Here is an 11042-nt window from a genome sequence, read left to right as displayed (position 1 = left end):
AGCATCAAATTCCTCGAGAATTGCACTGATTGCCACATCAAAAAAGACAGGTCACATCTTTTAGCCCGTGGAGACGGATAACTTTTTGGAAGTCCAGGTGTTACTTGGCTTTCTTTAACAATATTTTTTTCTTTTGCCTTGCCCTGCCGTGCCTTCTTTCTTCTCCCTATCCACTTTCTCGCCCCCTCTTCGTTTCAGCCCCAAACTAGAGCCTTTTTCAGGAGGGCCCTTGCCGCACAGGAGGCAAACTGCAGGGTCCCACCAAACCCCTCACACACGCGTGCGGACGCCCCCGGGCCGCCGCTGTGCCGCTACCCAGCCGCACCGGGCTGTGCACGTACAAGCGCTTTTGAGAGGGCACCGCCGGGCGCTATTGCACGCGCGGGGCACGCTCCGGGGGCGGGCGGTCACGTGGGCGGGCAGCCGCCAATAGGAGCATAGCAAGGGCACTCGCGAGGCTTCGCTCTCCATAGCAACCGGCTGCGCGCAGCCCCGCGGCGGTCGGGGCGCCGGAGGACGGGCCGCCATGGTGGGTAGCGCGGCCGCCCGCGGCTCCGGGTGGCATCACGGGGCAGAGCAGTGCCGCGGCTGTGATGGGGGGCTCCGTGCCGCCGGAGGCCGGGCAGGGGGGCGGCCCGGTGGGGTCCGGCCGCGGGAAGGGGTGGCCCGTCGTCGTGCGGGAGCGGCTGGCGGGGCCGCTGCTGCCGCCTGGCGCCCTGCGCGTCCGCGGCACCCCAGCTCGGCCCTGCGCAGGGCGGCCCCGGTGGCGGCCCCGGTGGCTGGCTGGGACATCACGAGTGGCTTTGGCCATTTATTTGTTTATTCAAATTTTGGGGGTTTAGGTTTGGGGTTTTTTTTTCTTGTTTTTTTTGGGGGGGTGGTGGTGTTTGGGGGGGGTCGGTTTTTTGTGTTTTTTTTAGTTTTAACTTATTTGTTAGTTTAATTTCCTTTCGAGGCTGCTTTCTGGATTGTGAGGTTTCAGCACTGGTGTTGGTGTACATCTTCCTTTCTCTCCGTGCTGGACAAAAATTTGTCACTTAAAGCTCGGCAACAGCAAAGGGAGCGTTAATCGAGCTTTTCATGTGTTCTCTCATGTGCAAGATGTAGGGCTCTGGGGGAGACACCAGACTTGCAGCCACATTGTGAGAGCTTGTGTTTACTGCTGTTGCTGTTTCCTAGACCACCTGTAATTTCCAGGCAGTCAAGATCTGTGCCCCCTTTTTCAGTATCGTTCATCCCGGTATCACAGTATTGCATTTTTACCGAAGCTACCCTGTGCAGTCAGATTAATAAGGACAGGGTGATCAGATTAACTGTTTGCCTGAGTTGCCACGTTGCTGTCTCCAACACCAGCAAGACTAACCAAGTCCATTGGAGAGAAAGAAATGGGCTTCACCTGTGGTTGCATCAGCTCTCCAGGGACTGTGCTGATAACCTCCTGTTTGTGCCCTGCTGTGCCTCATTGTGACTTGTGCTACCTGCATGAGCAAGGCTTACTCCAGTGTCATTGGCCATGCCAGTAGTCTTTCTTCTGAAAGAGAGGGATACATAGTAGGGCTAGTTAGCCAAATCTAAAAACACTTTCTTCTTATTTTGCCCTGGGAATATTGTCTCTGGACAAATAGGCTGTTGAGAAACAAATGCAGATGGGAAGTCTCAAGATTTTACATATAAACTAACAGAGGAACGTAACATACTTTCCTGTATATTTTTGTTAGTACCTATAAAAGATGCATCATTCAGCTGCATTATATATGTGCACACATAATACAAAGACAAATTTATCCATGAGTTTTCTCTCCCCTACAGTCCTCCTGCTTTTGATCCTCTGATTTTCTCTGCCTCTGATTTTGTATGACTTTTCTGAGGGTACTGGTCACTTGAGGCCTTACTTCCAAGTACTGGCACTTTTGAAGTGGGGGCACTTATATGAGGTATATGTAGGGATTACACGTAGGAAAATGTGGTGTTTTTTTAACATACTAGTTAATGTGATAAACCCTATGAAGGCAAGCATAGAAACTAGTCAGAAGGGAAGTCTTCACAATGCTTATGCTCCTTTTTACTTGGTATATATTTGTCTTTGTGCTTATATCCTTATCCACAGGCAGAGCTGGGCCTTAATGAGCACCACCAGCATGAAGTCATCAACTACATGCGCTTTGCTCGTTTCAAGCGTGGTCTGTGTCTCAAAACAGTGGATTCTTGTTTCCAGGACCTTAAGGACAGCAGGTAACATGAGGGACAGTTCTACCCAAGAATAAAGCAAAACGTGCTAGCAATACTTGCAGGTTTAAATGATTTATGGGGCAACTTTTTTCCATTTACATTTGTACGTTCTTAGGGAGGAAGAAAGACCCAATAGTTTTGTGAATGTTACAAGTCAACTCCTTTTAAAACTGATTTGTTCAAAATAGATATTGAAAGCATGACATTGCTTTATGTCTTGCTTCAAAAGACATGTCTAAATTTATGTCTAAATTTGATGCAAGGCTGTAACTGAAGTAATATTTGTAATTGTAATGTTTCCAAGGGAAAATTTAAGCACAGTAACCAATTAGCAGTGCCATGGTCATCTAATAGCTACTGACAGTGGATGTTTTCAGAAGGACATTGCATTGTATAAGAATGATACCTGCTTGAAGAGATCTCATAACAATGCAAAATTGTTACTGTTATCATACATGACTCATCTTGACCGCTTTGTTTTAGACTTGTTGAGGAGACCTTCACAGTTGATGAGGTGATAGACATGCTGGATGGACTGCAGACTGTTGTACACAGTGAAGTGGAGTCAGAGCTCATAAATACAACTTACACCAATGTTTTACTTCTGCGGCAGCTCTTTTCGCAGGCTGAGAAATGGTACCTTAAGTTACAGACAGACATCTCTGAATTGGAGAATCGGTAACATATATTGGATTATACAGCATGCCTCTCAATAATAAGAAAACTTGAGTGTTGACTATTTGCATTCTTTTCCTAGCCATAGAAACCTATTCTTTTACTCTTGTATCAATGATAGTCAGTTTAAAGTCTTTAATCTGTAAAGTAGCAAGGTACACAATAATTTCAAATTTGTCAGGAAGATGTTTTTATTGGTAATGCTTTTACTTGAATTAATCGGTTCAGAGCAGGTGATGGGATTTGATTAAAAAGCCTTTGTTGTCTGAATAGATTATATTTTAATCAAGGATACTAAATCTCACAGTTGTAATGCATATACCGTACCATTGCGTGACATGATTTGTTGCATTTATTGTATTTGCTTAGGACTTCATTCTGTACTGAATCTTACATGCAATAAAGAGCATAGCATCAGCCTGGTAAAATGTGTTTCATAGCATAGCTCTCTTACTAAATAAATACTTCCTTTTTTTTTTTTTTCAAGAGAATTGTTGGAACAGGTTGCTGAATTTGAGAAGTCAGAATTTACATCTTCAAACAAGAAGGTAGAGTTTTATTTTCATCAAATCCTAATCGATTGTCACGTGGAGTCATTGCAGATGTTTAAAATACTTAGTACTGACTGTTTGTGCTTAAGTGAGAAAAAGAAAACACCCACCCTTTTTCAAAACAATCTTTGAAAGTGTCCAAATAGTAGCATTTTGCAGTTTGGCTTCTGGGCTCACACTGAATTGCCTTGGCTGTTCCCAAATTGCAGATTCTGCATAGCTGGGGCATGCCTCATAATCCTTATCCCAAAGTCAGCCAGACCAGGGATGTGTTGGAGCATCTGCTCCTGGGTTCCCTTCTCCTGGAAACTGGGGTAAGACTGGGACATGCGTTTGTCCCAACATGGAGTCAAGAGCTGAGAAGATTCCGCAACACAAATATGACTCTAGTTTATCTTGTATGATTATGACTGCACCTTACTTGGTTTGTAGTGTAAAGGTACATTTAGTTAATATATATTAAATTTAAATACTGACGAAAATTATTTAGAGCTGTAAAAATATTTTTTACTTTTACAATGGCTCAAATATTTTTTCTGTTTTCCTTACTCCTTTGTCTTTTGGTTGCTGCAGTATCAGTAGTCTTTTGTAAACTCAAGTTTGCAATCCTGTTATGTCTCTATGCGGTATTTTTGTGTAACTTTAGCTGAAAGTGAAGTATATAACTTAGGGGCCAAGTTACCATTAAAAAATGAACTTGAAATAAAAGGTCTTTCATTTGCTTTACAAAGTAAAGTTGAATTGGCTGTCGTTAGTTTATATATACATACATATATATATATATATATACACACACATAGGTAGATAGATAGATATACAGGCTGAAGGAATACTTATCTTCCTCCTGCAAATCTGTATAATTTTTTTATTAACCTTTGTTATTTCTTTAGCCCAGTGCAGATCTCATTAAACCAAAACTGGCTCCATTAAATGAGGGTGGGTCAGAGCTGCTAAACAAGGTAAGAACTTGTCTGTTCATGCAGTTGTGGTCAATGACCATTCTTCATGTTCAACTGAACAGGATAGCTGTACAGTAATGTTTGTATAATGTCCCTGTCTCTGTATAGATGTCAAGGTAATGTACTGGAGAATGTAAGGTAAAATGCTAATAAATTAATAAATATTGGACAGCATTTTAAAGTTACTGTGCAGTTATGGTCTCTAATACGTATGACAATATTGACCTTCCTTTTGCAAAGATGTTTTGGCCTTTGCAATTATTTATTTTTCAGTTTGATGAGGTAAATTAATAGAAACCAGTATTCAGTTTGTTCTGTGCAGCTGGCTGACTTTCCAATAAGGAAGTGAACTAAAATATGTAGCTGGCTGAAATTATTAGATTATTGAACATGTTCTGTATCACTCACAGATAATCTTATTACATTCAGTCTTTTCTGTTTTTTAAGTTGGTTAAATTCCTCCTAAAGAAACTGTCACTTAAAGAATTTGGAATTTACTAGTTTTGGAAATGTCTGATTTCCCACGCTAAAGATTTTCAGAATTACAAAACACATTCTAGTATTTAATGGTATCAGTAGTTTTTATTAGGTATTGAACTCTTTAGTTCAACTGAAGCTTTTTTAAATGCCACACTTATTAGAATACACTTTCAAGTTATGGGCAGTCAAGATATTTAGCGAGGAGTTGTGTTTCCTGTCTTCTAGCCGGCATTACCAAAATGATCTGTCAAGTAGTGTCTGAATCAAATTGGTTTTACCCATTAAGATAATTAAAGCATTCAAGAATTCAGACTTGTATTTTACTTATAGATCAGTGTAGTTCTCTTTCAAAAAAAAATTCAAAATCTGTTTCGTAACAGCTTTTGTTGAATATATGCATCCGATGTCTTCTTATTTTTTTTTCAAAAACAGTTCAAAGTTTATATGATGAATTTACTCTTGACTGATAAAACATGGTTATTTCCTGTGATACAGAACATGACAAGCGGTAACCTGGATTTGTCTCCTTTTAAACTGGAACTGTGAACAAGTTCTTACTTGCCTGTTGATTGAAAATACAAATGAAGAGCAACAATGAGATCTGCATCTTTGAATATGCCATTTTCTTTGTTGTGAATCTTGATATTAACAAGACGCTGAGCTCACTAATCTCAATTCAGTAAAGCATGTGCCAAATTTAAATGAAGAGTCCTATATATTAGAGTAGAATTGGAGACTTAAACGTCTTGCTGACTGAGGCAGAAAACACAGTAAATAAATGGATAACTGATTTCTTATGAAGGCCATTTTTGTAAGCATTTAGGAGCTTGTTTGCTTTCCTAAGATATGAATTGAATTTTCTTACCTGAAATATTTGGAAAATTCAAAATATCACAGGAGTGTTCACAAACTTTTTCTCATTCATTAACCCAAAGACTGTTGCTTGCCTCCAAGAAGAAAACGAAAAATTGAAGACCAGACTCAAGACCATAGAAACACAGGTAAATTCCCTGTAAGCTTGGATACTTAATGCTGTTTACATAGAATCCCATTCTTAGGTTTTCAATTAACATATGTTTCTGAGGTTTTATATTTTCAATGTATCACAGGCTACAGCTGCACTAGATGAGAAGTCCAAGCTAGAGAAGTCACTGAAGGATTTACAGATGATCCAAGGAGATCAAAAGGTAAATATATCAAAATTTCCCCCCACCCCTCCAGTTTAACACAACTGTTGCCTGTATGTCTAAAAAGTTGGTCTGTGTGGTATGTTATGTTAGTATTGTCATGTTCCTGCTGATGTTGTCTGGTCCTGCTGATCTGTCAGTCAGCAGATAATCCAGAACATTAGCTGATGTTGTGACATGTATTTTGTGTCACATAGGACATGCTAAATTATTTTCAGAAAGTAGTATTCCAGGTCCTATCTGGAAGTAGTATTCCAGAGTTCATATTCTTGGGGGTGCTATTTGTATTAACAGATACAATTGTTAGAATTGTATCTAGAATGATATCTAACCTGGTTTCCATAGCAACAATAAAACACTAATTCTTTCAAGCATTTGTCATGTTTGGTACTGACATGGACAAGCCAGACTTGCTGCTTCTCACTTCAGATTTTAAAAGCCTAAATACTGACATGTAAGTGTCCTATATTCTTAAAGATCAATTAAGTTTTGCTACAAATGTCGATGATCATGGGTCAGATGGCAAATGTTTGATTTTATGTAGTTCTGTCCATATCAACGTACTGTCCAAAATGGTTCGTTGTTTATTTTTACTACTTGAGGTTCTTAATCTTGAAACATTGTCATTTGCTGCTGCAGAAATCAAGCTGTAAAAACCTAGAAGGCATGCAGGTTGACACACATAAATCTGTTCAGGTCACCTTAGTAGTTTAAGTTTATACCTTTATTTTGTCAATAATTAGTTTTCTAAGGATTGTTCATGTGTGATTGTATCTTAAACTTAAAACAGTTTAGTTCAAACTTTTAACAAAATTAGAGCACTTTAATCCCATTACTTTGAGAAAGTGACTTTTGTAAAATTCCTGCAGTGTTTACAGATTTGGAAGTGAATTTCAATATCATAAAAATTTCCACTTTAATTTTCACATTTTAATCCTGATTTCTTTTTATTTTGCTTTCTAACTGGTTTATGGTATGTACCTGGCTTTCTTAATGTGTTAAGATTTTATCTAGTAACTTTCAAAATCTGTATTCAATAATACTATTGAGTAGGGAACTTAATTTATCAGTCATGGCAAATATTTTTATCTGTTTTGTTAAGCCTTAAAATATTAAAGGGGTTTATTAAATCCTGGATAATAGTATTTGTAGTTTTAGAAGATTGAAACTAAATCTCATCCTACTTTTCTGGTTAAACATGAATTGGCTTCCATGTCAGAGCTGCTGAGCATCTTCAGCTTTCATGTCCTAATTTCCTCTCTATAATCTATCACTTGCTTTTACAGCTTTTACATTTTCTCAGCAGAATTCTACCTTTTCTTTTTTCTTAATAGTTAATATGATTCTACACACCAAGTGTGAACGACAGTTTGGGAGTAACCGCTCTGTTGGGTCGGTTTAACTTGAGGATTTAGAATTTTTACATAGTTGACTTATGTCACAGTTTAGAAAAAAGATCACTGTCTGTTCTGATCTGAAACACTATACAGTGTAGTGCTTCTCAGCATTGCAGCCTTGGACTCTGTATCAAAATGCAAAATAGCTTTTCTTCTGTACAGGTACTATTATCAAGTGGTTTCCTATGCTCAAATCTTACCTTCCACACAGAAAAATGAGCAGAGCTTCCTTAGGTTTAGATTTTTGTTTTTTAAAGCGCTGCTGGTTCAGCGTCATTCTGAGTCACTATACTTTTGACAGTTTGAAGTTGAGCTTTTAAACCTGAGAGGGGGTGTGTTTGTTTTTTAAATGGAAATCCATTAAACAGTTACATGAATATAATGTTTTGTGACCCAGAACTGATGTCCAGAAGAATTTGGGTTGTTTCTTCTCACAATGAAACAGGAAAGTTGCTTTACTAGCAACTTTTTGGCTCTTTTTGTAATGCATCTGATAACAGAGCAATATTGGTACGTGATCGATAATATGAGCCTTAACACTTTCATCCTGTTCTACCTGTACTACACCAACAGCTTCTGAAATGTCTGTGATATTTTACCTGCTTTAAAAATAGATTATAGCATAGACGTTCAGATCTTAGACTGTAACTTACTTCTGTACGCTAAATAACTTCTTGTGATATGCTTCATCCTGTGGCTTCACCTAATTCCTAAGGCAGTAAAGTACAAGAACTTGAAATCTCAACTTGGCAGAGAGGTCATTCCAGCCATCTTTAAAATGCATTAATTAACTTTTTTTTTCAAAGTTAGTGCTTTAAGTTTCATTTTTTCTTTTTCCCAGTTAGAGCACTTCTAATTTAGGCTTTACAGGAAAAATGTGAACATAATTATTAAAAATTAAGATGTATTCACTTTATGTGGAATTCTGCATTTGACATTTTAAATATTTCTTCTCTTGCATTTGACATATTTTAAAAACTTCTTCTATTGAAGGCTAATGCAAACCAGGATATCGCTGAACTGGAGAATAAAGTGGCAGCTTTGAAATGCCAGTTTGAGAAGACTTTGAATGACTCTACTGCAAACCAAAAATTCTTGGAAGAGAACTTGGTGACAACAAAACATGACTTACTTAAGGTTCAGGATCAATTGTCCACAGCTGAAAAGGTTAGCGTTTTATTATAATGTAAACATGAGATCCTTACGTTTTAAATTATTAGTAATTTAAGAAACATATGCTAGAGGATGCAGGGTTTACTGGGTCACACTTGTGCCTGCATATTTTTGTTATTTCCATGGGAAAACATGTTACATGTAAAATAACAAAAACACAACTAAGTGTGTGGTTATAGCTAGATGAATACTTAAAAATTGCCTGTTTGTCTGCATAGAACTTTTTGAATAAAATGTGTATTCCCAGTCTTCAGAAGACTTTTAGCCTGATTTCATTAGAAAATAAAGTTTGTGCTTCTCAGTCTCTCCCAGTAATCTCATTTGAATCTACTAGCTGACTTCATCTAAATTTGAATAAATTAAAGAAACTACTATTCTGAAAGTTGAGGAGGAAAAGCAAGTTATCTTTTTCAAAAAGCATGTTAGCCTTGTTTTCGTAATATGTAAATAATATGTTGATGGTGTTATTATGTAGGAACTGGAGAAGAAATTCCAGCAAACAGCTGCCTATCGCAACATGAAAGAGATTCTCACTAAGAAGAATGAGCAGATAAAGGATCTACGTAGAAAGCTTTCCAAGTAAGTGATGCTGTTCTGCCTATCCAAAGAGGATCCTTGTTCTGGATCCATATTCTGCACCCGTTTTCTTTTTGGAAATGTGAAGCTGTCTCTAGAGCAGGCTGTAAGTTTTCCCTGGAAAAGAATTTCAGGTAGGCTGTTCCTTGCTTTTTGGCAAGCCAGTCCTTTTAATGGGTGCTAGGTGAATAGGACTGGTGTGTGCAACAGCAGCTACCTTGTAGCAAAGTCATGAGAGAATTTAGTATGAAGAGGATACAAAGTATTCATGGGTGTGGTAGATAAGCCCCTAAGTGCTACACACAGAGGTAAAGATGGGAGATGCACCAGATGCTTCGGCATTATCTTATTTCTTCCACACGTGTTAATGGACATGGAAGTCCATGGTATGTAAGCAGGATTAGGCCTGTATTGAGTAAAGGAGGGTGTGCCGTGGCCATTATGTTGCATAGAACACTATCATTCTGCAAATGTCAAGTGAACTTTGGCAACATGGGTGCCTTAGACCTGTGCAGTAGGACAACAGAGGTGGAACTTGAAAACTTCTGTCTAAATTTCTCTCTGTGTTTTGGGATTTGTGGTTAAGTTTCTGGTCGTTCCTTCATTCTACTGTTTGCTAAATCAGCCAATTTTAAAAGGAGAAGATATTCTCAAAAGTGTGTATGTTTCTCTGTGCCCCAAGTCATACAGTGAACCTTAACAGGAATGTGTCATTAGTGGGAGTAATTTGTTACTTGGGTTTCATATTTTCTTTAGAGCCAAAATGTCTCTTGGGTATTTTCTGTTCTAATGATTTTATTTGTTTAATCCTCAGATATGAGCCAGAGGACTAAAATACTGAAACCATCTGATCTATCAGAAGCTGCCATGGAAAGAAAATGTAGACTGGTATTATTTTTCAGTAATTTTTGGTTTGAATGGTATATTTTTTCCTTCTAGTGCTTAAAGTAACTTTTTATTAATACTAATAACATGCTGAAACTCCTACCTTACTTTCTTGTAAACCTACAATTTATAGGTATTAGTTTCTGTAACCATGGTTTTAATTTTTAACCATCAACATTCCTTGAGAAATAGCAAACAGGAGCTTATTGAAGAACGGACATAATTCCCTACAAAGAAAGGAGTTTATTTTTATTAAGAAAAGAGGGAAAAAAAGAAAAAAAATAAGCATTAGGGTTTTTTGACGTCTTTGAGGTGGACCATTGTTACTTTTGTATAGGTAGTGTAGCCATGAAGTGGCATTGTATGTGAAAATTCCATCAGTGGAAGTAAAAAGTAGGAGGAAAAAAAATGTAACCCACTGATTCTGTAATGTTGTTTCATGCCAGACATGTCATACCTCAGCAAATAGGGTCAGTAATATTTTCTAGAGAGTGTTCATTAGATTGTGAGGTAAATACTTCATAGCAGAAGTGCTGGACCCTTTCAAATAAGGCCACTAATTGAAGTTACGCTTTTTCACTTGAATTTATTTGAAACAAAGTTGAATAGCAAAAGACAGATTCTGGTTTTGCCAGTATTCTTAACATTAAGATGATCATCTGAAAACACATAGGGAAGGTGCTAAGGGAGCAACTTTCTTGGGAAATCAGTGGGTTTAGATGGTTATCATCTCCTTTCTTAATGTAACCTGACCAGAAAACAGCTTACTTCTCTCAAGTCTTTTACTTGTAATCCTCTGCCTTGCATTTATCTGGCAGCCTCTTAAAAGTGCATTCTACTTGTCCATCTGTCCCTGTTCATATGTATGTTGTATTTTACTCCAAATAAAACCATTACATTTTCAAACATTTAATCTTTAAGGAGCTGGAT

The 11042-nt window shown here is 38.0% G+C and overlaps 1 protein-coding gene across 2 annotated transcripts; it reads left to right on the top strand.

Moving 5' to 3' along the window:
- The first annotated feature begins 438 nt into the window (after positions 1-438).
- On the top strand, positions 439-11020 carry LZTFL1 (leucine zipper transcription factor like 1). 2 transcript variants are annotated; one of them, XM_040591410.1, is made up of 10 exons: positions 439-529; positions 2108-2232; positions 2713-2907; positions 3392-3452; positions 4346-4414; positions 5830-5895; positions 6004-6081; positions 8487-8645; positions 9127-9230; positions 10042-11020. In XM_040591410.1, the coding sequence occupies exons 1-10, from the start codon at positions 527-529 to the stop codon at positions 10058-10060; spliced, it is 879 nt and encodes a 292-aa protein (XP_040447344.1). In that variant the 5' UTR covers positions 439-526; the 3' UTR covers positions 10061-11020. The 2 variants fall into 2 exon arrangements, with proteins under 2 accessions (XP_040447344.1, XP_040447343.1); XM_040591409.1 differs by having other exon boundaries at positions 8472-8645.
- Positions 11021-11042: the final 22 nt, after the last annotated feature.

Source organism: Falco naumanni, chromosome 4 (genome assembly GCF_017639655.2).
Source record: "Falco naumanni isolate bFalNau1 chromosome 4, bFalNau1.pat, whole genome shotgun sequence".
Taxonomy (NCBI): Eukaryota; Metazoa; Chordata; class Aves; order Falconiformes; family Falconidae; genus Falco; species Falco naumanni.
This window is presented reverse-complemented; position numbering and strand designations above follow the sequence as displayed.

Coding starts and splice junctions, on each gene's coding strand:
- LZTFL1 (XM_040591409.1), top strand. Junction 2,908..3,391: donor ATCTCTGAATTGGAGAATCG/GTAACATATATT, acceptor TTTTTTTTCAAG/AGAATTGTTGGAACAGGTTG. Junction 6,082..8,471: donor TGATCCAAGGAGATCAAAAG/GTAAATATATCA, acceptor CTTCTATTGAAG/GCTAATGCAAACCAGGATAT.